Here is a 26823-nt window from a genome sequence, read left to right as displayed (position 1 = left end):
CCAGCGCAAGTCTGCCATACAGTACCTCCTCATGAGCTCTCACTGCTCAGAGTCGGTGGTTCTTTTTCCCTATGTGTTGAGATCATAAGTAACGAAGTGGCGCTTTGTGTACTCAGGGACAATATTAATGGTGTAACAATGGTACAACTTCCACGGCGTACAGTCCTAACGACGATTGAAGGCGCTAAATTTCCGCGTCTCCTGCGTCGTTGAGATCTCTTAGCTTGAGAAAGACGTCACTACCTAGTGAAAACTCAGTTAAAGCATTTTCAACCACGTGGAAAGTGCATCTCACCCCATCCTTCCAACGATAGGAAGTCAAGCGAACCTCCGAAGTATCTGAGGAGATTCTTATAGGATTACTCAGACAATTTATAAAAGTATGCACGCACCGTGCATACAGCCGGCTCATTGGCAACCCGTATCCAAGGCCTGCGATCGTGCCCAAACCCATTTGCAAACTCCGTCCCGTCATTTCTGTGAACAAGCCACCCGTACCTCCGTTTCCATCGACAGCCGCGCTTCCACCAACATGTTGCGCTGCGTATGGACCTCCACCAAGTCCGTTATCTGCATCTTCCAGACTGTCTTCGGCACCACGACCGGCAGTTGTAAATGAGTAGGAGAAAATGCGTCCCATGTTGGCAGAGGGTACACCTCCACCCTCGTCACGAATACGCATGGAGAGAAATGCCGGCCCAACGCGAGCATGAGACGTGAGCGGTGGGGGCGGCGAGATCGTGATGACAACAGGAGGTATAGGAGGTGTCGAGGTAGCGGAGGCGTATAGTTTGTGGTGTCTCTCCACAGTAGCGCGAAAGGCATTCTTGAGAATCTCGGTAAGGATGTACTCCAGATGCACAGGAATATATCTGCCAAGTGTATCTTTTTAGAGTACCATATGATGGGGCGAAATGAGGCACCTACGCAAAAGTGGCATCTATTTCACCGTCGATGATGATCTTCGGACTTGCGCCGAGAGTAGCCTCACATAACTCGCTCACAAAGGATCCACACATACATATCGTGTCCCGCGGAGAACACGACATGTGTACTATGCCGAGGTGATCACGGCTGTTCTCCTTCTGCATCAAAGAGCGAGATAATGCGATGTGCTGCTCTGCTATCAGGCGCATTGCAATGCGGTTACGGATTGCGCCATCCAAAAATTCACTGATCTGCTCCGGTGTCATGTAACGGGAACACTCCTGAAAACTGCTGCGGTGTCAGCTGGTTGACGATGTTTGCCTGTCAATGTATAACTCACCCTTTAGCCATAGTTGGTATGTCATTCGCATGGCTTTGCACAAATGCTTCAAGCTGCACAGCAAAAAAAGCATTTTCCTGTAGTGTCTTGACAGGGGGGTGCATAGTGAGAAATTGGAAGCTCCTGCGGTAAGCCTGAAGCGTACGCGCAATGAACGGATTCATGCCGACAATGAATGGTAGCGCCTCCAGCGAGCGAGCGCGCGAGGCAAGTCTGCGAGGAATTTCTGCGAAAACATACTCCACAGAAGATAGTACGGACACCTCTGTGATGGGACGAGCGAAAGACAGAAAGGTAGAGAGCGTCAACGGCCAAGGAGGCTGCTGCGCATGCTGTTCCATAAGGCGGGAAACTTCTACCGCTGGGAGGTCTGGCCCGATATCATTCTGAACATGTAGGTGCCTTCGCCATGCCGGATATCCTGCATATCTCGTACGGCACCCCAGGACGCGTCGGTAAGGATTAACACTCGGACTTTTCATGAGAGACCCGCCGGCGCAATGGCTCAAGCGATCTAAGTATTCGCGTGGATAAGATCAGAACAAATTGCATAGAAAGAACTTAATAATGTACAGATGCACGTCCTACCCTCTGTCAGCTGTCGCCTCGGGGCCTCAGACAAACAGCAGAATAAATATCGCTCGGATGAGGTCACCGGTATCGTGGAAAGGAAGTGCAAGGGTTACCAAATGAGGCACTCGCGCCCATTATGTAATGATGATCAGCCCTCCGACTTTCGAAGTTTTCTTCAAGCCCGAAATCTGCTACCGGTTTGCCGCAGCTAGGGTACTTGCTGCATATGTGCAGCCATGCGCTGAATATCTCTGTTGCACGGCCATTGATTGCAATCTGCGGGACGACCGGCGTGGGCAAATCAAAGTTGGCTATCGAGCTTGCCCTCGCCTTAGCGGAGGGTCGGAAACAAGGCTATCATGGTGCAAGGATCATCAATGCGGACTCTATGCAGGTCTATGCAGGGGTGGATGTCATCACAAACAAGGTCCCATTCGAGGAGAGGTGTGGTGTTGAGCATGTGTTGATGGATTTCAAAAAACCAGGCGAGCAGTACATCGTCACCGAATGGGTCCGGGATGCTATAGAAGCTGTATGTTAACACCCAAATTTACACGGAGACCACCTCATGAATGGCGTATCGTATAGATTGATGAGGCCCACAAACAAGGTAAAATCCCCATCGTGGTAGGCGGAACGTCGTATTGGATGCAAAATCTTATCTTCCCGAACCGACTGGCATCCTTTGGCCAGACAACACGGCAGGTATCCCCCCCTGGAATTCTTCCTCCAATGTCCGAAGAACTGGCGCAAGCCGTGGCGTCCCTCCCACCTGAGCTGCTAGATCTATATAATGCTCTCCCTGAGCAACCCCCTTCTGCTGAGACAGAGCCGGAAGCTGCGACCTCTCTATATGCACTATTATCTATCATCGACCCTGAAAGGGCAAAAAGTTGGCATTGGAGGGATACCAGAAAGACATTGCGGGAAGTGTGTATCATTCGTGAGAATGGTCGTACGTCAACCGCCATATTCGCCGAGCAGGCACAAGTTATTGTTCCACCAAGGTATGATATTCACACATCCAACAAAATGTCGGCGCGAGCTCATGGATTTAATGAAGGTATCGAACACTATGCCTTTGGCTCTACGCCAATACAACAGAGCTGTTTCCCCGCTTGAATGCCCGTGTTGACCAGATGATAGAGGTACGTTACGTTCTCATGTCACCTGTTGCAGTATGATAACGTTCAGTAGTAGCAAGGCCTTCTCCAAGAAATCCAAGCGTTGAGAAGTGTCGCCTCACCTTCTGCATCCTCCTTCAGCCAGAGTGATGCAGAAGACTCGGATGCGGAGGATATCGACCACACACTTGGAATCTACCAGTGCATCGGTAATTCTTTCCGCTCATGTCATGCATAATTCACCTTACTAAGTCACCACCAGGATTCAAGGAATTTTTTGAGTATCTAAACGCAACTGCACCCTCTGAGAAGTTATTCAACGAGGCCGTCGAACGTATGAAGGTTGCCACCAGAAGATACTCACGGAGGCAGATTAGTTGGATTCGAAACCAGATGCTGCCTCTGGCATACAAAGCCAACGCTCGCAGTCAAGCCGAAAGTGAGACCGTCGTAACTCCTGTGTATCTGCTGGATGCAACAGGTGAGATAACATACTTAGACGCGGCAGTTGTCTTTTTACCGCATGACGCTAGAACTCGGGGACACATGGACTACGAATGTCGGAGACGTTGCAGAACAACTCACACACGGTGACAGCGTGATTCAGTTTGCAAGGCCGAAGAACTAATATCTGCATGTGTAGACTTTTTGAATGACAAGGAGCTGCCAGACCCCTTCTCACTTTCCGAGACCGCTCGGCATATGTTAAACATTGAAGAAAATCTCACCAAGTGAGGATGTGTGCAGTACTGATCTATATATTTTGCGTGCTAATTGCTGAATTTCAGCGCAAGGCGTAAAGTGACCTGTGCAGTATGCACGACCAACAAGGAGGAACCTGTCATGGTCGAAGAGCGTTTCTGGCAAGCTCACTTGAGATCGCGCCTCCATAAACGCTCTCGCCAGCACCTGACAAAGTCTAGTCGGGTTGCGGTTGAACATCCCATAAGAGAGAAAGTAAATCAGGAGAAGCAGTACGACGATCCTGTGGACATCTTCGAAGACTCAGATGCATCTCTGTTCTTGCAGGACGGTGACTCTTTACATCCCGACCCATCGTGAACCCACAGGAGACATGGAGACACCTATATTCAGCACGCACACTTGTAGCCTACAGCAGTTTCAGTGATCAGTATGAAGATCAATTCTCTTCCGCCCAACGTGGCAACCACTCTTCCCAATCCTGCCATTCGTCCTCTTCAACATCGGTGGGCGTCTCGGGGTGCCTTCTGGGGTGTCTGATCGGGTTCAGTACGCGCTCCACGACGTGGAAAGCGCCGTTTCTGGCCACGAGGTCAGATACTGTTACCAGTTGGTGGTCGACAAGCACATGTGTGTGGTAGACCCGCCTACGCAGGGGAAGTTTGGTCTCGAACTGCGTGACGTACACTCCCAGAGAATGGTTACTCAGGAGTGTGGGCACGGTGAGATTACGCTCGAAGACAGGCGGCGGAGGTCTTGGAAGTGGGAAACCTGGAGCCACCAACCGGCTATGGGAAACGCTGTATCCATGTGGACACACAATTGCCGTCCTTGGGTGCACATGCACCTGAAGCATGGCCAAGGTAAATGAGCGAAGACAACCTGTCAACAAATGGACGTACCTTGCCGGACGATGAGGTGGTCCCCTCGCATTCCATCCATCGATAGAAGCCGCTCAACCGCTCAAACGTTGTGACCCACTCTGGCATCGTGTACGCATCGCTGGTAGACCTCACTTGTGGGTGGTAAGGACCGATGGCGCCGCTTCGCTCGTCCTCACGGTACACGTCGAGGGCGTCTGAAACATTGTGCACCCAATCTAATAAGAAGCGGAGAGTAAGCAGTGATGAAAGGCCGGCGAAGACGTTTCATACCAGAATGGAGAATGAACCCAGGTGCGATGTGATACTCCAGTAGCTTCTTTAATGCCTTCTCTCCAAAGGGAGAGAAGAGGTAGAATTTCAACTTCCTCGGCAGTTTGTCGAACGCCTTATTGGTCGGCGCAAAGAAAGTGACCGCAGGAGTCCCTCCATTCTCCCCGTTATGATGGTAGTCGATCTTGTTGGCTATACCAACGCGTCCAAGGGCAGAAGTCTAGAACATTGTCAGTCTTGCCGATAAGAAAGACAAGTCGCTCACCAATGTTGAGAAAATGTCTGGTAGTAAAAACAGGCTCTCAAAAATAGTGGGGGGAGGAAGCAGCGGGTGATTGATTTCATGTATAATACCTACCAAAGGAACATTCTATGTCAACATCATAAAATTCTGGCCGCATCGACTGACCGTTTGCGGCGGAAATATCCCCTTTAACAATCTTGGCGTAGACGTTAACCGCGAGAATAGGCGCTATCCTGGACGCATAGCTAACACGGACTCGCAGGGGTTCGCCGCCCAGGGAACCGTCGCTCAGTGTGAGATTTGTCGCCCGAGTAGTGTTCTTGGCTAACTCATTGGTAGGCAATGCTGCTGGAAGAATGTGATACAATAGAACGGCGCGAATGATCTTGGCCATATCAGAGTGTTTCAGTGAATTGCACTCTGACGTAGAGCCGAGGTCGATAAAACCGTGGGCGACCTGGAAAAGATCATGTTGATTGAAGTTCTGTTCACGCATAGTAAGGGAAGAACTGCGGGAACGGTCGTCCTCAAAAAAGGGAGAGGTGTCCTGTACCGCATGCCTCCTGCATCCCGCCTTGCGTAGTGCCCAATCCGGAGGGGCAAAGAACGTTACACTGGTGTTCCGCCGTAAGCACAAAGCATTAATATTTCGGATGAGACCAGCGCGTACTTCGCGGAAGAATCATTCAGCAGTCGAGTGACGTCATCGACTGAATTCACAAGCTTGAAGACACGAGAGAACCTGGATTCACGAACGCAATCAGCCGCGAGGCATTAATACATCATGGGTGCATAGCCGTACTTCGGATCATCACTGAGGATCTGGTAGATGGTCTTCTCAGTATCCTCCGCAGGTGGATGGGGCCCGGAGGGCGGAGAGGGGGAGAGAGGTGGCCGGTCAGGATGCTGGATAGTCTCTTCTTGCTCCAACCCAACCCGTACTTGAGTACCATCCGTCAGCAAATTGTGGTAGGGAATATCTGCGTCAGTCTGTGCAACTTCGTTGATATCGGCACGACGGGCGACTGGTTCTGGCAGGGCACAGACAAGCAGGGCACCTGAGACGGCAGATATTACGGAGCGTAGCAACATGGCGAGACGTGAACGGGACGAGGGTCAGAGGGGCCCTCTTGACTTTATACTTACATCTCAGTCATGAGACATCAGCCGCAGCGGGCCCACTCCTATCCGAGAAGGAGTCGATCAAAGGCTACGTGCTGCGGCACCGAGGCCTGGCCGCTGCATTTGCTGCCACTCGTCATTCAGAAAGCTGACCACGAAAAGGTTGAAGTGCTCGAATAATACATAGTATACTGAGAAAAAGGTATCTCACTCTCCTAGTTGCCGGAACTTGTCTTGAATCTCATTATACAGTGCATCTAATTTCCCCTTGAGCGCCTCCTTCCCTTGGGATGGCGACTAGTATGGTCGTGAGCAGCGCAGTCATGACGCAAAAGTACAGACCCACCTCGAACTTCATCTGAGACAACTTGAATATGATGTCGCCTGTTGAGTCCCTGACCTTGGCGAACGTAATGTCGCTATTTGTCACCGCTTTAAGGGCAGCATCATGGAAGGCGACGAAGTTCCGCAACATTGAGCTTGTCTTGTAGAATGGGCAGAAACGATCATATTCGCTCATGCCGTTTTGCTGAAGGAAATCGTCCTTCAACATGCGGGCCACCTCTAGTGTGATCTTGTCGGATTCTCCCAAGGCACTCTTCCCGACCAACTGCACAATTTCGGCGAGATCATCCTCCTTCTGCAGGATCTCCTTCGTGCGTGTGCGCAACTCGACGAAGCCCGGCTCAGTGGACTCGTAGTGTGGCTCGAGAACCTTCGTGTACTTCGAGTAAGAGATGTTCCAATTAACTGATGGGAAGTGCTTCCGCTGTGCCAGCTTCTTGTCAAGACCCCAGAAGACTTGCACGATACCGAGGGTAGCGGACGTGACTGGGTCCGAGAAGTCTCCACCTGGCGGAGACACGCTGAGGTGGACATGTAAGCGAAACATCGACTGATAGAACACGGTGAACAACTGACGCGCCGACGATGGAGACGGTACCTCGTCGGACAGGGTTTCCCAGACAAGTGACTTTCCCCGCGCGTTCGTAGAAGCCAGCCAATTTCGTTCCAAGGTATGCCGGATATCCTGAATCAGCAGGCATCTCAGCCAAACGCCCCGAGATTTCACGCAGCGCCTCGGCCCAACGTGAAGTGGAGTCAGCCATCATGGACACGTTGGTGCCTTGGTCACGGAAATACTCTGCCAAGGTGATACCAGTGTAGATTGATGCCTCGCGGGCTGCTACCGGCATATTGGAGGTGTTGGCCACGAGCGTGGTACGCTTCATAATGGGCTCTTGACGGTCGCCAACTTCCATAGTAAGTTCGGGGAACTAAGGAGAGTTTAAATGACACTGAACATTTGGATCCCCGACAACTCACTTCCATCAAGACTTCCGCCATCTGTCAATACAGTTAGAGCCATGGTACACCGTCGGGTGAGAGACAAACCTCATTCCCTCGTTCACCACAGCCGACATATATAATAATGTCACTGTTAGAGAACTTGGACAGGGCTTGGGAGATAACGGTCTTTCCGCAACCGAAAGCACCAGGAATAGCAGTGGTACCACCTTGTACACAACTGGAGAACGCTTCACTATCAGCATCCGACTGCTGTCATTGGAGAACATACGGGAAAAGGGCATCCAAGATCCGTTGTCCAGTCAGTAGAGGGTAGTCCGCAGTATGCTTCTCCGCCACAGGTCGAGGTGCACGAACGGGCCAGACTTGCATCATAGTATGCTTCGTTGTCTTCCCTTGGAATTCTGTCTCCAACACGACATCCTTCCCATATGTTTTAGATATACAGGATGTTGGTATGAAGGCGTGGCAGAGGACTTACGCCAACCCCGTAGCTACCTTTCTCAGCTATATGCGAGATGGTTCCCAATGCGCGAGGCGCGAGGATAATCTTGTGGCTATCGACGAGTGAGTTCTCGTAGACACGTCCAAAGATATCGCCGCCTGAAATGTGATCTCCAACCTAGATACGATATATAAGAAGCCCCGCACAGGATCACTAAAATGCACCTTATAGTCCGCTGGGCTGAAGTCCCACTGCAGCGAGCGATCAAGAGCCTCTGTGTTGATACCTCGTGGAATGTAAATTGACTTTGACAACTCTTGAATAGACTGGGCAATGACTTCAGTTACATCTCGTACAGTAAGGGGAGACACGCACTCGGAGTGGTCGCTGTATTCCATCGACAATATTTCCCATAAGACCTACAAGAACTCATCAGCTGTATTTAAATATAATGTCAAGAGAAAGACGTACCAGGTCCGAGCTCTACACTGAGCGGCTTTCCGGTGCGCAGGACGGGATCCCCTACCGTGACACCGGACGTCTCCTCGTACACTTGAATCGTCGTCCTGTCCGCGTCAATCCTGATAACCTCTGCACATCGCGGTCAGTCCTACATAAAAAATGGCGAACATAACGCGTACCTCCGACAAGCTCATCGTGACCTACACGCACAAGTTCATACATGGCGCACCCCGTCATGTTCTCGGCGACAACGACGGGTCCGGACACACCGAACACCTGACCAAAGCGAGACTCGCGATCCTCATCGCTGATTTTTGGGAGGTTCTTCTTAGCATTTGGGAGTGCACCAGCCATGGTGGTGTGTTGAACGTAACGATGTGCTCAGTCAATGCTCGGTAGTGGCTGCGAGCCAGGTCGAGTGTACGACGACTGGGAGGGAGTCTGGTCAGGAAGTCAATGCAGCTGACCGAGACGCGTCCACATTTGAGGCAGAGAGTGACGCGTCCCTGCCTCTACATAACACCTTGTCTCTGAACCTCCAAGCCATTGCATTCAATGCCGCCAAAAGAGTATGTCCTTCGTGCCATTCTATCTGTTATCTGTTAACACGGGTTGTTTAGGAACTGGGATAAGTGTACGTACTTCCAGGCCTCCGGGGAATTGCTCTAATTGTGTCGTAGGGGAGAAGAAGGTTAATGACAAAGAGGAGAAGGAGATCAAGGGTATGTTTATGTCATACCGTTCCATGCAATTTCTCTCAACATCTTTCAGCTCTTGACGATAGTGATATCCAAATTCTCAAGACATACGTGCGTTATTTGTCGAATACACATTGGCACTAGCACTCATTCTATTACAGGGCCAAGGTCCATATGCGGCACGGCTGAAGCAAATTGATAAGGACATCCAGGAAGTCCGTAAACGCATCAACGAGAAACTTGGTGTGTGCCATCCATTCCCTTCACAGCTGGATCCTCTTACACACCTCCAGGCGTCAAGGAGTCTGACACGGGACTCGCGTCGCCCAACCTCTGGGATCTTCCTGCAGACCGGCAACGCATGGGCGAAGAGCACCCATTGCAGGTCGCTCGTTGTACCAAGATAATTCCTGTCGATCCCACAGCGGCTGAGGCTGCTCGAGCGGTAAACCCTCAGGGTGCCATGCAGGGTCAGAAGGGTGCAGACGAGCAGGACAAATATGTCATCAATATTAAACAAATCGCGAAGTTCGTGGTCGGTCTCGGAGATAGAGTTGCGCCAACAGATATTGAAGAAGGCATGCGAGTAGGGTGCGTACTCGCGTTGGCAATGTGAATCATGCTGACCGGAGGGGTTACAGTGTGGACCGCAACAAGTACCAGATCCAAATACCTTTACCTCCGAAGATCGACGCTTCTGTCACCATGATGCAAGTTGAGGAGAAGCCTGACGTGACGTACTCTGATGTCGGTGGTTGCAAAGAGCAGATTGAAAAACTACGAGAGGTTGTCGAGACGCCGCTGCTCTCAGTGAGTGAGACAGCAGGATGAATATCAGTTTCATTGCTGACAGACTGCAGCCCGAGCGCTTTGTGAAACTCGGTATCGATCCGCCAAAGGGTGTTCTTCTCTTTGGTCCACCAGGAACAGGCAAGACTCTCTGTGCACGTGCTGTCGCGAACCGGACAGATGCCACTTTCATCCGCGTCATAGGCTCCGAGTTGGTGCAGAAGTATGTCGGTGAGGGTGCGCGTATGGTGCGGGAGCTGTTCGAGATGGCGCGAAGCAAGAAGGCTTGCATCATTTTCTTCGACGAGGTCGACGCAATTGGTGGTGCGCGGTTTGACGATGGCGCGGGAGGCGATAACGAGGTACAGCGGACCATGTTGGAGCTCATCAACCAGCTCGATGGATTTGATCCAAGAGGAAACATCAAAGTGCTCATGGCGACTAATCGGTGAGTAATATCTTGCAGGCTGGCCATCCCCATATTAATGTTTCGCTCCGTAGACCCGATACACTGGACCCTGCTCTGCTTCGTCCAGGGCGATTGGATAGACGGGTAGAGTTTTCTCTTCCGGACAACGAGGGTCGTACACAGATTCTTCGGATACATGCAAGGAGGTCAGTATGTTCCGTTCTGCCGCGCCTGTTCGTATTATTGATTAAAATGACTGGCTAGTATGAGCGTGGAGAGGGACATCCGGTTTGACCTCATCGCTCGTCTCTGTCCAAACACTACAGGCGCTGAGCTGCGATCTGTTGCGACGGAGGTACGCCTTGTCCCTTCAGTACCTTTAGCTCAGTCGTTCATAAACACGATTCTCAGGCTGGCATGTTCGCGATCCGTGCGCGACGGAAAGTCACCACCGAACGTGACTTCCTGGATGCGGTCGAGAAGGTCGTGCGGCAAGGCACAAAGTTCTCTAGCACGTACGTGCTTCAATTTGTCGCCTTCATGTATGATACTACTAATTCCCTGCATTATAGGCCTTTGTACCAGGTGTATAATTAGATGTTTTAGTGGTACATAGTCGATCTCATACTTTCGCTCGTTATGCATTACATGCCATGGATCATTGCAGACCTTGTGCATCCAAATTGGAGATTGTCCCTCTGTGCTGTATGATAGGCACGCAGTGCATCCTGTCCGGAATTTGCTCAATATCGATCTCGTGAAGCCTGTAAATTAGCGAGATTAATGACGTTGTTGACTAAATACTGAAAACAGCAATATTTGGCCGCGCGACAAGGCTTCTGAAATCAGCAATAAGCGTTTCTCCGACTTCTGCTGTAACTGACGTGGGTCCACAAGTAAGTACCAGCAGTACTCGGACTCCCAAGTTTCTATCCCGGCGCTTTGTCTCGATCCCCTCTGTGAGCGGAAAGGTCGACAGACCGTAAGGGCCTGAGGTCATGTCAACATTTCGCGCAACATCTGGGCGGGTTCACCTCTTCAATCTCTCCCCTGCTCGCAACTCTCAGCATGCAGTACGCTTAGTCTCCGGAGTTCTCATCTTGTAACCGTGTTCTGATACGTGTTAACCGTAGCAAAAGCGTTTAGGTCGAGGTCAAGGGTCCGGCAAAGGCGGAACGTCTGGTCGTGGACACAATGGACAAAAATCGCGTTCAGGAAACGGCAAGCCAAAAGCTGGCTTTGAAGGTGGACAGACGCCGCTTTGGAAGCTCCTGCCGAAGCGGGGTTTCGTCAATCAGTACGGTTTCCGTTTTTCTTCCAGGAGGGTAGTGTTGAAACGTTTTCCGCAGGACGGCGAAGACTTGGGCACCCGTGAACCTGGACCGGATACAGCATTGGATAGACCAGGGACGGTTACAATCGACGCCAGATAATCCCATAACTGCCAGAGAGCTTCTCTTGAGTGGCTGTATACACAATGTCCATGACGGTGTTAAGCTGCTAGGGAATGTGAGTCTTGTGTTCTCGCAGTGCTGCTGCTGGCCTCATTATTCCCGCAGGGTGCTGAACATCTAAAAACTCCCATACATATAACGCCTTCCCGTGCATCTCAGACTGCGATTCGTGCAGTTGAGAAGTTAGGCGGCACGGTATTTTGCGAATACTACAACCCGCTGGCCCTTCGTGATTGTGTGAAGGGGCGAACAGACAGGGTACAGGCGGCACCCACTCACCGGAGAGACATTTGTATGTGATATTCACTTTCATCCCATATCTCTCTCACATTTTGCAGTGTGGTATACACAATGGAGGAACCGTGGGTACCTCTCTCCAACTGCAGTGGAGACGATGCCTATGGTCCAGGAGCGATGGAAGGAGCTGTCCAAGCAACTGCGTGCATACAAGACGCAAGAATTCGACAAGCAAAAGTAGCGCTACGTTATGACCTATATACATACTTTCTGACCAGCACGCTCATGTCTCCATCGGATATGGTGAGATACTGCGACTTCCCGACTGCGACGGTGAGTGTGCACCATTTTGCACTCGATCCGGAGATATGCTGCGGCTCCGAGAACGGAATGGTGACTTGGAGCCAGAGCGTGATCGCGAGGGACTACGAGAAACGTATCGTGATCCAGCAGGGGACGGCGACCTACTACCACGACTGAGACTTCGTCCTGCACTGGCACTCCGCACCGGACTCGCGCTTCCCATCCTGTTCGATTGTTGGCTTCTACTCTGACTTCTGCTGCGGCTCTTGTTACTTCCACGTTCGCTCTTTCCTTCCATGGCGTCCAGTAGTCGGCTTTTTCTCGGCCCAATTTCGCCAGTATCTTCCAGCGTGTCGCGCTTTGTCAGGCGGGGTAGGATAATATCACAAACTCTCTCCTCTGTTAGGAGAGAGTCCACGAATTCATCCATATGTGTTAGAGAATACCCACCTGTGAGAAATTGAGTAAAGGTAGTCATCACAGGAATATATTAGACGGACCCATATTCCGATACCGCAACTTCCTATAATCCTTGAGTAAGGGTTCTAGTATCTCATACACCTCTACTGCTCTGAATGTCATTCGGACATACATCACGGCCAACGCTCTCAAATATCTGCACAGAATTCAACATGAGAGCGATCACGATAGTATAAAATAGTACGTACTTGAATTCGTCCGCCTGAAGATACTCGAGTAATATTTCTTTCTCGGGCTGGATTTGCAGAAGCTTCAAGAGTAAGCACAAATATTCGGTTGGTTTCTGGTTTCCATATACTCCACCAACGCTCTTCAGCCCAATGGCCCTGTCAATAAGACTCTCAGCTGAGAAAAAAGACATTCATCAACACTAGCTTCTTGTAACAAACTCTCGATCACCCTAAGTCACCTGTTAACGCAAAGCAATGCTCCTTCCAGTATGTGGATTCATAGATTCGGTTTCGGACAACAGTTTCGACTAGATACTAAATTAGCCGTGAGAAATCGTATCCTCATTCTGTGAATGATGAGTTACCTGAGGATTTTGGCCGTGGATTGCCTGTGCACCACGGACAGTCGTATTGGCCATGGCGTTAGGAACGTAGACGGTTGTTTATACCTGTTAGATTCCAAGGCCTTTGCCTTTTGTGGACTGGATCACCACCCAGTTATCCAGCGTGGAAACGATGGCCACTCACGGTCAGAAGCTTACTTCTTGACTGTTTTTACCTTTTGCGTTGCGGCCGTGCTTGGGACTACGTTATGTTCGGCACCTCTCTAGCCTTCTGCACTGTTACCGCTGGAAACGGTGTCCACTTGTTCTCAGTACATCATGATCTGGCTATGACTCAACCCATGTGCTGGCACCCTGGTCCATGAAACCTCACGTTTGTGTACTATCATACACTCTTTCTGATGGCGCAGAGCAGATGTATGGCGCTTTTACAATCTGATGTTTGTTCAAGACCCATATCTTGCCATGTGATGGACTCATTTGCCACAACTACCGTTGTCTTCACCGGGCCGTTAACGGGCTCATCTGGAAGCTTCCAGTCAAAATGCAAGTCTTGTAGAGTGGTACGCTTCGTATCCTCTCTGTCTTATATATTCAATTCCTTCCGCGCCGCAAGGTAAGGCGACGCGTATTCTGTTTACTCATCCATGCTGTGAAAGGTTTGCTAGTTTTCAGGTTCGGTTGAGAACCTCTTCTCTCCAGTCTTACCCCTGGAATAGCGGAGAATTTTATGCAATAGCTCAGCACTTACAAGTATGTTTACGAGCAATGTCTCTACGTTGAAACTTACAGCCCGGGGCTAAGACCAGCCGGTTTTTTGACTATCTGTTGTGAAAGCTTGATATTCTCTTCATTTCTGATTTGTTCCTATGGTCTACGTACTCCTGCTTGAACTGTAGTTTATCTTGTGGAATAGGCTCTAATCTGGAACGTCACGGACGCCGAACCTTCACTTCCCTTATGACGACGCTTGGATGTGTGAGTGCTTCTAGCCACTCTGGGTGGTTGTGAAGGTCTCCCGTCACTGTTGTTGACCGAGTCGCATCGTCCGCGAGATATGATATTCGGTTTCATCAACTTCATTGGACCGTTACTTCCGATGCCAATCAAGCAGAGGTGAGTTCATCCATCTGATATGAATTCAAGAAATTCGGTCTCATTGAAAATTTCCAGAACCTGTTCATAATATCTTATCCCGGGTTTAAAACCTTTGTCCTCGTTGGCTGTTGAATGAAGGATGTTTATTGTCTGCTCTGAGGTTGGTGGTTGGAGAGGGGTTGCCAAAGCATGTACATATTAATTGCGACGCCTCGAGCCGAATGTAGTTACGTCCTTACCACCATCATCGCGTTGAGGTCGTTCATCCGTGAGCGTAGCACGGATTGAGCTCTGGCGGCCTCATTCAGCAGCTTTCTCACTGACGGTCATGACCTCTGTGGAAGGCGTCCCGGTGTACTTGCTACCGGGAGTTCCTGTCGCCCAACCGCCCAACCTAGAGGGCGATCCGAGCTTGGCTACAGAAATTCTGCCCGGGCCTCCTCCTTTAGTCTCTATTCAACAGACTGGTCTTCCGAGGAGAGATCACAAAAAAGCTGTGACAGTCCTCTCCTACTTGCCTGTATCGGATCCAGGCACTACCTATACAGGACACATGGCGGCCCCGTTGACCACGACAACGGAGGTCGACGGTTCTAGGAGAAAGCGAGCGAGGTTAGACAAGGGGTGAGTCCTGCACGATTCTCCTGCGACCGGACGAAAAAGACTGACACAATCCCGCCGTGGTTGTCGATTCACAAATCGCCGTTCCTTTTAACGTGCGCGTTACCTCACTTGGCCGGGCAGCTCCGCCTCAAGCAGGGCGCAACGTGCGTCTGCGCGTAGTATGAACGGTGCAGTCTCCGCCTCTGATCCTATCCAAGAGGCGATGGCGTCGTCATCACACCTCATTCTTGATTCGGACCCCATATCACTACCTCTCGACTCTGACGAGGCGATGCTGTCTCGCTCAAATTCTCTATTGAATGCCGACGACTCCACCCCGCCTCGCAACAGCCTTCGCAGGAGTCAGGCCCCGCGAAGAGATAAAGGCAAAGGGCGAGAAAAGGATGTGGGCGTCAAAGTGAAGGAGGAACCGTTTGCTGTCACACTCGCCATGAGCGAAGTTGTTCCCTCCAATAGACTGGTGAGTCAAAAAAACAGCTTTTTCTGATGTCGTCCGTAACTTCGGTGTAGCTCAATCAAGATCACTGTTCTTCTTGTCGTTCATTGGGATCTCTCGTCTATTGCGATGGGTGTCCGAAAGCCTTTCATCTCTGGTGTTTGGATCCTCCGATGGAAGCATCCGATTTGCCAGAAGGAGATGCGAGATGGTATTGCCCCGGATGTGTTGCTCAACAGGTGTAGTTGGTTCACTTTACGGCTATGCAGCTGCTCACCGATAGTCTGGCAGAAACCCCCAATCAAGTTGCCTGCATCATTGAAATTCATTACACCGCTGATCGAACATTTGGAGAGCAGTATCCCTACCGAGTTCCAGCTACCTCAGGATGTTAGGAGTCACTTCAAAGACGGTAGGTGCTCATCGGATCGCTTTTGTTCTTGGTGCTGATATTACGTTCATGAGCGCAGTCGGTGCAAGTCCTAGAGGCACGTATGTCGACACTTCTGAAGTGCGACAGCTTCGTCTGAAGTGCGTACCTAGCTTCAACAATTTGGCCTGTTTCTCATACACACGTAGTCGGCATGGTCAGCTTGAGGATCGGGACCCCTATCGACTAAAGGACAGAAATGGTGACCCTGTGTTGTGTTTTAGATGTGGCACTTCTGCTCTTTCACCGGGCGTCGCTGCTGCTGCTCCAGCAGCCAAGCGTGCAAGGAGGGAAACGTCAAATGCCAAACCTAGCGACAGTGGCAGGAGCATTGTTTCCTGTGACTATTGTCATCTCAGTTGGCACTTGGATTGCGTGGATCCTCCCTTGGCTTGCATGCCGCCATGGGGCAAGAAGTGGATGTGCCCCAATCATGCTGACCAGAATCATGTGAGTGTAGCACAGTTTCTACATCTGCATGCGCAGATTGAACGCGGAATCATATAGCAACCAAAGCGACGTGTTCCAAGAGCCAACGCGACACCGATAGAAATCACAAAACCTCGTCAGCCCAATAATGGCAATATCGAAGTAGTTCAGCCAGAGACTGTTGCCGCTCTTCCGAACAAAATCGCAGTAGATGAAGTCTTGATCAATGGTCGGCGATACAGGGTTCCTGAGAGGATCATCATGTTGGACTTTTGGAACAAAGTTGGGAACAAGAGTGCTTTGCCTCAGCAGTGAGTCGATCAGTGTCCGAATCCAAAGCACGACTGACCGATGAGCGCTGCAGGAATTTGGACGATATCAGTGGCATGTCATCCCCTCTGACTTCACTTAGCTCTCTCGGCGAAGATGATGACATTCTCCCATCCACCCTTTCACCTGTGATGTATACGACCGAGGATGTTGAGGTGGCACAAGTAAGAGAGCCACAGTTTTGTCCTGCGATCACCTAACTCATAATGCCGGCCAGTTACTGACCGGCATGCTGTCGCATCAGAAGCCGCCAACGGTGCACAGTGACAATGTCCATACGAACGGCACTGCTGCGCAAAGAATCGATATAGGTACCCAGACTAGCGTCGAAGTTCCTCCCCAGTCCGATGCTAGGCCAGCGAACGGTAGTATGAAGGTAAGAATGGAATCGCAACTCGCCTTCGTTTTATTTATTAGATGTACGTTGCCAGACACGTTCCAAACGCGTATTGCCTGTCAGAACATCTCACCACTCAGGCGCTCGCACGCGTTCATCTCACGATGACAACTCGAACCACGCGCAGTCCTCTATCGAGCCAGTGCGCACCACAGAAGAAGATACTCACATAGATTCCGAGCTCGCACCAGCCACAGCTGTTCGCACGCGACGTGTTGCTGGTCGTAGAGCTGCTCCTAGGAAGGACCGTTCTGGTGGCGCGGAAACATCCACAGAATCGCTGACGACCATCACTAGTTCCTCTTTCGAACAACCGAAGAGCACTTTGAAGCAAGAACCAGTGGTACCGGACTTATCTTCAAGTTCCATCTCCGCGAGGCCGAAGAGGACCCGTCAACCTCCCCGCAAGAGACTCTCACCTGCGCCTATCACTAATGGTGGGACAACGGCTCAAAACGACGCTGAGGTTGGCCTTGATGCTAGCGGTGTCGCAGAGCCACCCCATTCAGAGACACTGTCGGCACATCACAATAGCAGAAAGGCTCTTCCTCCATCTAAATTACCCGACTCTAGACCAATCCCTTCTTCCATCAAAGCAGCTCCGACGTCTGCCATCGCTTCCGCTGGACCATCTGCCGTTAAGGCTGCAGATGCAACCCCAACTCTCAAAATCCGATTACCACGTCTTGCTAGCATCAATCTGCCATCTCTCTCCTCCCCTTCCACTAGTGCAATCAACGAGGGGGCAGGGAGCACCTCACCTTCTCAATCTAGTACCCGAAAGCCTGCCAGGTCTCGATCACGTCGTGCCAACCGGAGGCAGGCATCCACTTCGACGTCCCTCAATAGGACGTCCGTTTCGAGCGAGATGGGCTCGACGTTGAGGGTTCAGTGACGCGGACGCCACAGCAAGTGTAATCTGATTATCCATTCCAAGCCACTGCCTACCTAAGATTATTGCCCTATACCTAGCTAGTTCTTTGTGACGATTATTATAACAGCGGTGCAGTCTTCATGAAGGAGGCTCGGCGTCGATGACACTGGTTGTACAACTGTACGTGTATTCATTCACCCCGGCCTCGGCCATAATTCTTAGTGTTCGCTGGTATGCACCGATGTCAGAACTCTACTTGTGGAGGCACCGCACAACCGCACAGATAACACTCTCCAAAGCTACGTTAATTGGTCTGTGACACATGCAGGACATAGCAGCGCCTCTGGCCTACTAAGTGTACTTCATCACCTTCAATGGCATCTCTGCTTTGGGGCTCTCGATGCTTACAGCAGGATATCTGACTGCTGACATGTTCCACACGATGGGCTGCCCGTTTAGTGCAAACCTGAAATGCGACAGTAATGTTGACAGGATGACCTCTGCCATGTCGTCAGTGTACGAAGTGTACCAAGAGAACGTTCGTACTCACTCATCTCCAGCACGGAGAACTTGAATCCGCTGTCAATCATTAAGCATTGACTTATATCTTATAGTCATCCGGATAGTCCATTGACTCACATGCATCCCCTTCCGCCGCCCAAGAATGACATACTGTGGAACACAGGACACAGTGGTACAAGGAGTCAGTCGTCCGTAAGCCTCATCTCTTAGCGGGGGACCCAACTCACATATTAGAGTACACGCCAGGCATGTGAGCGTCGCTAACCGCGCTGGGAAGTGGGGAGAGCCAGCGTTCGGGCTTCCACTCAAGCGCATCTTCGCCCCAGAGTGCCTTGTTCATATTGCATCCAGCCACGCCAATATATATCTTGGTGTTCTTCGGCACCAAGAGTTTGCCCATCATTTTGCCATCGGTACCGCGGATAGGTTGGGATAAAGGAAGAATCGTGTCCTTCCTGGCCATTTAGTCAAGTCATATAAGCAAGCAGTGTCAGTTGGTTCGACAAAGAAACAGCGCACTCGCGAGCCAGAAAGTGGCTGGAGGGTGCCTGCAAAGTAGCATCTCAGAATTTAAAAAGAACAACCCTCCGCTACGCACACCCGCAGCGTCTCACGGCAGACAGCATCCAAGTAAGGGAGTTTCATGAGCTCGTCATAGGAGAGGACAACACCACCATTACGGGACTCCAAAATTTCTTCACGTAATCTTTGCTGTACATCGGGATGTTGTGCGAGGAGGTGTAGTATTCGAGCGAGCGTATTCGAAGTTGTGTCTGTCGCCGCGAAGCTGAGGGATCTGTGATCATGTAGTCCGATGTAGAAGCCGTCACGTTTCCACTATAGAGCCTACCACTCACGACACCTGAGCTAGTAGCTCGTCCTCGGAGAGCCTGTCATGTTCGGCTGTTGCAATCATATTTGCCCTGACTGGGTAACGAATAAGCAGGCAAGGTCAAGGAGTACGAAGCAACATACGTAAGATACTCATGAGGTCCTTTCCTTCCCCTACCCGCTGTAACAGAGCATCGTCTCCACTTTGCAAAGCGGACGTCTTCGACCGTAAGACTTCAACTGACTTCTTGTGTATAACATCCACCGCTTGCTTGACATTCTGGACACGTTTGCTTGGGATCATGTCTAATACCCATCTGCGGAACGACGCAGAGCCCCGTGTCACGACGAACGGTATAGCGAATCGTATTATGCCCAAGGAGAACATTGTTGGCCTGAGTTAAGTGCTGGACGTGAGCAAATAATGAGCCATGGCAGAATCAGTACGCCTTACACGAAATGCCTCAAAGCATTCCCAAACTCTCCTGCTTGGTCTTCAGTCAGGGAATCAAACGAATACCCAAATCCTCCCTGTCCGATCGTTTCCAGCGAAGTGCGCACCATCCATCCGATCGTTTCCAGCGAAGTGCGCACCATCCATCCAAGCATGTCGATGTCCTTCGGACCATCATCCACGCGCGACGCAATTCCACTGCACAGCTGACCCTGCCCATTAAGCTCCATCCACCGTAGGAACTGACTAGACCACTAACCCTACTTGCCACTTCATAGAAGATCGGGAGCATCTCTCGCAGATGGTGTGTGGAGAAGCTGACCCCCAGCAATCTGCGCTGCTTGCGATGAGGATTACCTTGGTCCCGGGATCAGTGGGACTCGTATAGTAGAAGTCGAGGATCAGTTATACCCAGTGTGGAGATCAACGCAGGGCCGAATGTCAAGAGATTGCTTCTGGAAGACCGTTAAAATATATCCCTTACGTCGTTGAAGGAGACACACTGCAGAAATAAACTCGACTCTTCATAGTTGGACTGATCCTTGATTATGATGCTGTGCAGAGCTTTGGGATCATACACGTATAAAGTTGGCTCCTAGGTTCAATCCCAACGGTGAGGACAACGTTTCTGCTTCATAAAGATGCACTGACCCAGAGAAAACCGTGAATATTTACCACAGGTCCGTAGTTTTGCGCCACCTCCATCTGAAAGTCCCATCCTTCTCGCTGATAAAAAGGGACCATGTTCCCTGCGATGAAGCACAGAAAATCAATAGCAACGCTTGACATCTCTGGTGAGACGGAAGACTCACCCGTCCAAAAGGACTGTGGCGCGGTACCTGGCAGGTTCTTCAGCTGTGCCTTCATGAAGCGTCGGCGCAAACAATGGTGCAGAAATAAAGTAAAGGCACATAACAGAAGCCCGTGGGCCAAACCGACTGAAGTGCTCGCCATGAACAGCATGACAATCCTGGGTGGTAACCCATAGCGCTGTGGTGGGTGGATTTAAATACTGTGCCTGCCCATATTGTAAGAGTGTCCAAATCTCCGGGACGATCTCCCTCACATATTCATCAGAGAAGAAATGGCCGGTGCCGTTTACCACGCTGCGAAGTTTCTACGGCGTGCAGTACTTACGCTTGACATTGGAAGGACGAAAATGATTACCTCGGGCACCCCCACCCGATCAGCCCGAAAGTACTGTTGTGACCAGAAGAGAACTTGGTGTGGGATGCTCCTTCGGTTTACGCCTATGCAAACGCAGTGAGTCCGACAGCCCGAGCACGGGGTGCACAGATGCTTTCCGTGTGACTGGCGGGCTAGGACAACGTGTCTCGGGGCGACGCAAATAGAAAGATATATGAAAACATCACAGACAACACCTGACCTCACGTTGAGACGATGTCTACATCAAAGTCGTCTGAAAGCGCTGCTTGGAAGTGGGCATGACATACATAACTCTGTTCTGATTTTTCAAGGGCATAAGCAACATTCGAAAAGAACATAGGCATACAACACCCACCCGGTAACTCTGCCTAAATTACAAAGCCACAGAATACGGCATGTAAGTTCTCTTGGAGCGCTGAAATCAGAGCTACATCGTGCCTCCGAACCTGCAAGTGACTGATGCGGCGGACGCCACTGAGATTTTCTGCGGCTATCCTGAAGCCCATCCGCTCATAGTACTTACCAGTGCCGCTCCGGCGTAGACATGTATAGGTCACGTCCGCTGATTGACCACTCCCACGCTTTGGCGTGACCTAATTAATTCCAAAGAGGGAAACTTTGTGACTCAGGCCCAGGGCGCGCGAACCCCGTTACACGCCCGGGCAACGCCCGGGTGGAGAGTGCGTGCCTTCTGTGGGGCTCTCAGGACAGCTCACAACTTGGATCTGGCATTTAGAGCAGATCGTTGACAAGATTTTTGAGTTTCATTCACGCAGGTAGCCGCGGTGGCCTAGAATTACTGGTTCGCCAGGCTCTTTCCCGCGAGCGCTACATAGGTCACCATACTCGGCTATTCTCCTGGGCGCGTACGACGGTAGTGCCTCTGCCGCCGCCCAGCCGTAGTCTGTGCGAGCAATCTGACTTCCTCTTCACCCTGACCGTATGCTCAAGCGTCCTATCCTTGAGTTTCAGAATTGACGCAGGACCATAAATTTGACGTGCCCGAAGACACAGAACTACGCTGACGATGGACAAGATCGCTGCTCTCGAGCCTGTCCGACTCTATGCCTCTCCTTCTACCACCGCCAGTCGCCTTCTCTCCAAGGCTTCTCATCCTTTCGCCAGCTTTCCCACGACACCTGTTAAGGGTCCCGCAAACTTCGAGTTCATAGGACGTCTCCCTGTCGACCTTCACATCCTTATACTTTATCATATCTCCGTCCCCGACCTCCCTTCTTACTCCCGTTCTTCTCGTGCACTTGCAAACCTTGCCAAGGACGAGCGTGTATGGGAAGTACGCTGGAATGCTTTTGGCGTCGACAAACATAAGCTCAGTGATGTTCTCGATGACCTCGAGGAGCACGCGAAAGCCAAGAATGCGGTGACAAGAGGACAGGCTCCGCCCACTCTCCCCGTGGATGTTCCGGATGACGAATTCGGTGACTTTGCTGCAGTTAGTGCACAGGCAGACGAAATGGGCGACTTCGTCGGTGCATTGAGTGCAGCCACCTCGAGTAGTCCCCGGTCAGCTAGCTACATCATTACTCCACCGAAACCGACCTTTCGCTCACGGTATGTTCGTGCCCATACCCTCCTCAAGCCTCTGGTTCCCGCTCTTTCTTCTCCACCCCATGCTGTTCTGTCAGCCCTCTTCCCCGCACCTGCCCCATCACTTCATCGTCAGGCCCATACACTGCGCCTTCTTTCCCTCTTTCTTTCTCCGCGCGTTAAACCTTTGCGTGGTTGGGGTACCCTCAGAGGTGCACTCAGAGCCTCCATAGACCGGTTTGAGGATGGCCTGCTCAGCGCGTTCGACGTCGCGGACGGCAAAGATGACGAAACTGGCATGAGGCAAGCTGCAGAGGCAAGCTGGGAGGTGTGGGACGGCTCCGGCGACGAATGGGAATTGGGAAGAGTGTGGGCCGAGAAGCGGGAGATATTTTACGAGCAGAGTAAGTGGAAGCCGCTGGATAACTTTACGTGCGTGTTTTCGTCTTTCATGAAGCCCATTGTGTTCAACGCGTGTACAGAAACGATGGCCAGCTGAACTTCGATGCGATGGATTCTTTCATGACGGAGGTCTTGGCGGCGCTCGAGGAACACGGCTCGCGGGCAGTGCGAGTGTTTCCCCCTGCGACTAACGTTCTCATCTCATTCTCAGAGCGCCTTGCCGACGAAGTCGTACGTGATCTCCCGACTTTCTGCCAAAACGGTGCATCCTCTAATGAATACCTTTTTACTTCTATCGCGCCGTGGTAAGGTAGGTGAATATATCCACGCTCTTCTGGAACGCGCTCGTGAACTCTCCAACGAGACCTTCCTGAAAGCCACGGCCGCGAGTTTCAAAGAGGCATGGCGCATGGTGGATGTCATCGTGCAAGTCGCGAAGGAAAGGAGTTATTCCATGGTCACCGTTACAATGGCGGAAGATGTGGTGTAAGTGATCAATTTGGTAGCTGCTCTTCGCTCCCTCACTTTCAGCTAGCTATCATATGTTCGAAGCCAACATGGACGAGTACCTCGACGAAGAGATCGAGCTTGTCAAGCAATGTTTCGAGATGACTTGTCGACAGTGGGATGAGCAGGTTAGTTTCTGTTCTCACAGTTTTAGTTATCTTGACATCATATGCCCAACCAGCTATCCAAACAAGCACCAGTAACGGCGACTACCCCAGACCATGCCCGCTTTCTGGGGTCACACAACCCTGCACAGGTCAAGCGCACGGTGCTCGCTTCATTTACGGATGTTCTACTTCGTCCAGTAACCATTGTGCCCCGTACCGTAGGCAAAGCCGTCGGTGCCGCATTTACTTCAGGGAGCAGCGCAGCAGTACAGGGTATCGCTATGCTTAACCCTCAGCGCTGGGGGACGGGAGTGGGAGTGGGCGGTCTTGGCCAAGGAGGTCCGGGGGCATTCGGTAGACTTGGGTCGTGGGGTGTGAACGAGAGGAACGGTTATGCGACGGATTTTGCGAGAACCGGCGATGGCACATTATTCGACGTCGCTGACGAGGAGGAGGAAGTGCCGAATGAAAAGGTCGAAAAGAAAGACAAGGATAGCGAGAGGACGACACGATGTGAGTATGCCCACATATAAATCTGACTCGGGGAAAAAGGCTGATTCTCCTGCAGCGTCAATTTCCTCTTCCACGACTGTCGACATTCCCAGCACGGCGCCCACCTCTGCGCCATCCACCCGGGCCGGGACACCTAGCACGAGCAACAGTGCGGCTGCTTTCGACCAACTTGATCTTCTCCTTTCTTTAGACATTGCGCTGGAGCTCATTCACGCCAACAGAGAATCCCTGAAGCGTGCAGAGACATTTTCCGGTTATCCCGGACAGTTCGGACATCGCGTGCGGGATACGATAGAGGAACTCTTCGTTTTATTGCTCCAGGCGTTGGGCGAGAGGCACATCCGTCCTGGATTTGACAGGTATGTTTTTTCTGCGAGATCACTGCAGGCGACAATCCCGACGTATCACTACTAGAGCAACAGAGCAGATGAAGACATATCAACCCACCACGGATACCCGTAATGTTGCGCCTCTGTTGCAGTTCTTCGAGCTCGTCCATATCGGCGACACTATGCAGTCGATGGTGCAAGTTTACTTCGACAAAGAATTGGTGGGATACATCGCCTCATTCCCTGCTTATCTGACTTCATGCTCTTGCACAGTCTCCTCACATAGACCGGACGGATTTCTTGAATCCTGTGGTTCGAGAGAAGAAACGTTTCGAGGACGTCCTAGACGATTGCGTCGCTGCCGGCTTAAACGCTGGTACCGATGCGTTAATGAACCAGGTGCGTCGATCGTAATTATTAAGACTCATCATGCTCATGAAACGTGTTCACTGTCTCCCAGGTCGAGTACATCATCCTGACACTGACAAAACCTCGGGAATATTACCCTGCGGAAGATGCCCCACTCGAGCTCGGTCCTACTCGGGGATGTACAGAGGCTATCCAATGCTTGCAGACGCATTGTCAGTTGCTGAAAGGAAGCACTAACAAGGAGGTACTTGAGGTTTTCTACCAGGAGATAGGGATTCGTTTAATTGCGTGAGTTCTTGTTTACGCGCTATCTCTGAAATATTCCTCCGATGTAATGTTTTGGGTCATCGTCCACGTCTCTAGTATTCTGCAGAAGCATATCAAGCGACAGATCATCTCTCTGAACGGCGGCTTCCAAGTGATCTCTGACCTCAATGCTTACTACACGTTCGTCTCGTCGCTCAAGGTAGTGTAGTGCTGATTCTACTGTGTCATTTGGCTCCTCATGGTACAACTCCAGGTGCCAAGTATGGTGGCTGAGTTCTCGTATCTCAAAATGTTGGGCCATGTCTATGTGGTTGACGACGCCAAAGATCTTGCACAGATTGTGCGAGACGTGACACGTTATGGCGGTGCATACAAGCCAGAGGTAGATTTCTACTGGTTTTCGTTTCGGTTGACTCGGTACACTGATTACATTGGACAGGACGTCTACGAGTTCATTCAACGACGGGCGGACTGGAAGAAAATTGAGAAGACAGTCGATAAAGCAATGTATAATCTCAGTTTCAAGGAGGACTGTGTCGTGTGTTGAATAGACTTGCTGAAATTGATATGTGTTGCGTTGCTGGGGCATGCATGACCGAACCAACTTAGTCTCGAATTCTCCTACGAGCCCACCACGAAGTTTCGCCTTGCTATGATCAAGCGGATCTCAGATTCATCGCGATCGACTTCTTCCACCGCTCAGATTAGCAAGTCACTACGAATAATGAACTTCTGACTGCCCATCCACCACTGTTATCGTGTTCGTCTGTCAATCAGCCAACGAGGACTAACGCCACCTCTCCAGAAAACAACTATGTCATCTCTAACACATCTTGTCAATGAGTGGTTGCGTTTGGACAGAGTATGGCCGGCTACCTATCTCCACGCTGGCTCATTCGCTGATTTATATACTCTCAGAATGAAGTGACGCGCAATGAGATACAGAGCCTCTATTCAGAAGCAAATCTTCAGGAGCTGGAGAAGCGTATGAGGCAAGTAACGTTGTAAGTAAGCGTGATGAATGGGATTGCCTGAAACGTGGACTGGCTTAGGACGCGGATTGAATTCGGTACTGCAGGCACGTCATCACGTCATTCTGCCCATGATACGCTACTGAATGGGCGCAGGTCTAAGAGGCAGAATGGAGGCCGGATGGTCTCGCATGAACGACCTCATCATCATCCAGGCGTCACAGGTATATCATACGGTATCTAGCTACACGCGAACAATACGTGAGATTGACCACCCTGTGTGTACAATAGGGATTATGTGAATACGTGCTGCAGAATGTGCACGATGCCTCATCCAGAGGAGTTGTTATCGGCCATGACCACAGGCATAACTCTGAGAATTGGGCCGAGTTAACGGCCGCTGTGTTCATAGCAAGGAATGTCAAGGTCTACTTGCATCAAGGCTTTGTACATACACCTCTGTAAGTTTTCATACTGTAATGACTCGTCGTCTGCTAACTTTAGTTCTCAGGGTACCGTTCAGCGTGAAGAAACTGCATGCAGCGTGTGGTGTAATGATCACAGGTGAGTTCAGCTCGATTTTTAGTCAAACAGTAACATTGAGGCTCTGCAGCTAGTCACAATCCGAAGGTTCGTCCCAGATCTGTGAGAGATTGCGATAAATGATTATTATTCTCGTCTTAGCAAGACAATGGTTACAAAGTGAAGTACTATTACTCATGCTGCTTTGGAAATACTCACCGTGCACGCATTACTCAACATGTTCAAATCAGGTTTATTGGGAAAATGCCGTGCAGGTATGGGTGTTATTGCATTCTTGACAATTCGCATATTGAAAATTTTGCTCTCCACGAGATTATCGAGCCCCACGATAAGGGCATCTCTGATTCGATTAAATGCAATTTAGAACCCAAGGTATGGGGGATGGTCAAC

General features: G+C 50.8%; 11 protein-coding genes across 11 annotated transcripts; 6 read left to right on the top strand and 5 right to left on the bottom strand.

Annotated features, from left to right (window-relative positions):
- Positions 1-184: 184 nt before the first annotated feature.
- On the bottom strand, positions 185-1608 carry SCP_0409210 (hypothetical protein; the record flags this gene model as incomplete). The annotated part of the gene is made up of 5 exons (XM_027757649.1): positions 185-243; positions 296-339; positions 393-872; positions 928-1215; positions 1268-1608. The coding sequence occupies 5 exons, from the start codon at positions 1606-1608 to the stop codon at positions 185-187; spliced, it is 1212 nt and encodes a 403-aa protein (XP_027613450.1).
- Positions 1609-2066: 458 nt separating this feature from the next.
- SCP_0409200 (tRNA dimethylallyltransferase, mitochondrial) lies at positions 2067-3841 on the top strand (the record flags this gene model as incomplete). The annotated part of the gene is made up of 9 exons (XM_027757648.1): positions 2067-2372; positions 2429-2847; positions 2904-2988; positions 3041-3173; positions 3227-3445; positions 3498-3554; positions 3608-3695; positions 3753-3777; positions 3833-3841. 9 exons carry the CDS (start codon positions 2067-2069, stop codon positions 3839-3841), a joined length of 1341 nt encoding a protein of 446 aa, XP_027613449.1.
- Positions 3842-4105: 264 nt separating this feature from the next.
- SCP_0409190 (FAS1 domain-containing protein) lies at positions 4106-6156 on the bottom strand (the record flags this gene model as incomplete). Its single annotated transcript, XM_027757647.1, has 7 exons — positions 4106-4513; positions 4569-4765; positions 4821-5040; positions 5086-5174; positions 5230-5678; positions 5735-5806; positions 5867-6156. 7 exons carry the CDS (start codon positions 6154-6156, stop codon positions 4106-4108), a joined length of 1725 nt encoding a protein of 574 aa, XP_027613448.1.
- A 111-nt stretch (positions 6157-6267) lies between these two features.
- SCP_0409180 (V-type proton ATPase catalytic subunit A) lies at positions 6268-8755 on the bottom strand (the record flags this gene model as incomplete). The annotated part of the gene is made up of 12 exons (XM_027757646.1): positions 6268-6334; positions 6398-6483; positions 6533-7052; positions 7108-7463; positions 7513-7533; positions 7582-7714; positions 7766-7917; positions 7976-8116; positions 8164-8265; positions 8315-8358; positions 8411-8530; positions 8581-8755. The coding sequence occupies 12 exons, from the start codon at positions 8753-8755 to the stop codon at positions 6268-6270; spliced, it is 1917 nt and encodes a 638-aa protein (XP_027613447.1).
- A 201-nt stretch (positions 8756-8956) lies between these two features.
- Positions 8957-10894, top strand: SCP_0409170 (26S proteasome regulatory subunit 7 homolog; the record flags this gene model as incomplete). The annotated part of the gene is made up of 12 exons (XM_027757645.1): positions 8957-8970; positions 9022-9035; positions 9082-9123; positions 9173-9210; positions 9261-9342; positions 9393-9690; positions 9741-9909; positions 9960-10336; positions 10390-10503; positions 10562-10652; positions 10709-10812; positions 10870-10894. 12 exons carry the CDS (start codon positions 8957-8959, stop codon positions 10892-10894), a joined length of 1368 nt encoding a protein of 455 aa, XP_027613446.1.
- A 401-nt stretch (positions 10895-11295) lies between these two features.
- On the top strand, positions 11296-12229 carry SCP_0409160 (54S ribosomal protein L10, mitochondrial; the record flags this gene model as incomplete). The annotated part of the gene is made up of 5 exons (XM_027757644.1): positions 11296-11370; positions 11431-11594; positions 11647-11806; positions 11857-12043; positions 12090-12229. 5 exons carry the CDS (start codon positions 11296-11298, stop codon positions 12227-12229), a joined length of 726 nt encoding a protein of 241 aa, XP_027613445.1.
- A 184-nt stretch (positions 12230-12413) lies between these two features.
- SCP_0409150 (Pre-mRNA-splicing factor 38) lies at positions 12414-13360 on the bottom strand (the record flags this gene model as incomplete). The annotated part of the gene is made up of 6 exons (XM_027757643.1): positions 12414-12452; positions 12497-12741; positions 12792-12907; positions 12960-13116; positions 13181-13256; positions 13307-13360. 6 exons carry the CDS (start codon positions 13358-13360, stop codon positions 12414-12416), a joined length of 687 nt encoding a protein of 228 aa, XP_027613444.1.
- A 1807-nt stretch (positions 13361-15167) lies between these two features.
- On the top strand, positions 15168-15494 carry SCP_0409140 (hypothetical protein; the record flags this gene model as incomplete). The annotated part of the gene is made up of 1 exon (XM_027757642.1): positions 15168-15494. One exon carries the CDS (start codon positions 15168-15170, stop codon positions 15492-15494), a length of 327 nt encoding a protein of 108 aa, XP_027613443.1.
- Positions 15495-18254: 2760 nt separating this feature from the next.
- On the bottom strand, positions 18255-20696 carry SCP_0409130 (Docosahexaenoic acid omega-hydroxylase CYP4F3; the record flags this gene model as incomplete). The annotated part of the gene is made up of 15 exons (XM_027757641.1): positions 18255-18403; positions 18454-18482; positions 18543-18575; positions 18653-18880; positions 18938-18973; positions 19024-19221; positions 19283-19352; positions 19401-19651; positions 19711-19916; positions 19970-20067; positions 20122-20165; positions 20214-20305; positions 20362-20459; positions 20523-20571; positions 20622-20696. The coding sequence occupies 15 exons, from the start codon at positions 20694-20696 to the stop codon at positions 18255-18257; spliced, it is 1656 nt and encodes a 551-aa protein (XP_027613442.1).
- A 1208-nt stretch (positions 20697-21904) lies between these two features.
- Positions 21905-23201, top strand: SCP_0409120 (hypothetical protein; the record flags this gene model as incomplete). The annotated part of the gene is made up of 3 exons (XM_027757640.1): positions 21905-22857; positions 22908-23058; positions 23142-23201. The coding sequence occupies 3 exons, from the start codon at positions 21905-21907 to the stop codon at positions 23199-23201; spliced, it is 1164 nt and encodes a 387-aa protein (XP_027613441.1).
- A 95-nt stretch (positions 23202-23296) lies between these two features.
- Positions 23297-25466, top strand: SCP_0409110 (hypothetical protein; the record flags this gene model as incomplete). Its single annotated transcript, XM_027757639.1, has 10 exons — positions 23297-23313; positions 23363-23462; positions 23516-23954; positions 24010-24313; positions 24369-24504; positions 24557-24682; positions 24744-24940; positions 25016-25118; positions 25173-25301; positions 25359-25466. 10 exons carry the CDS (start codon positions 23297-23299, stop codon positions 25464-25466), a joined length of 1659 nt encoding a protein of 552 aa, XP_027613440.1.
- Positions 25467-26823: the final 1357 nt, after the last annotated feature.

Source organism: Sparassis crispa, assembly GCF_003851025.1.
Source record: "Sparassis crispa DNA, contig_000003F, whole genome shotgun sequence".
Taxonomy (NCBI): domain Eukaryota; kingdom Fungi; phylum Basidiomycota; class Agaricomycetes; order Polyporales; family Sparassidaceae; genus Sparassis; species Sparassis crispa.
Note: the sequence above shows the minus strand (reverse complement) of the source record. Positions and strands in the feature narration are given on the sequence as shown.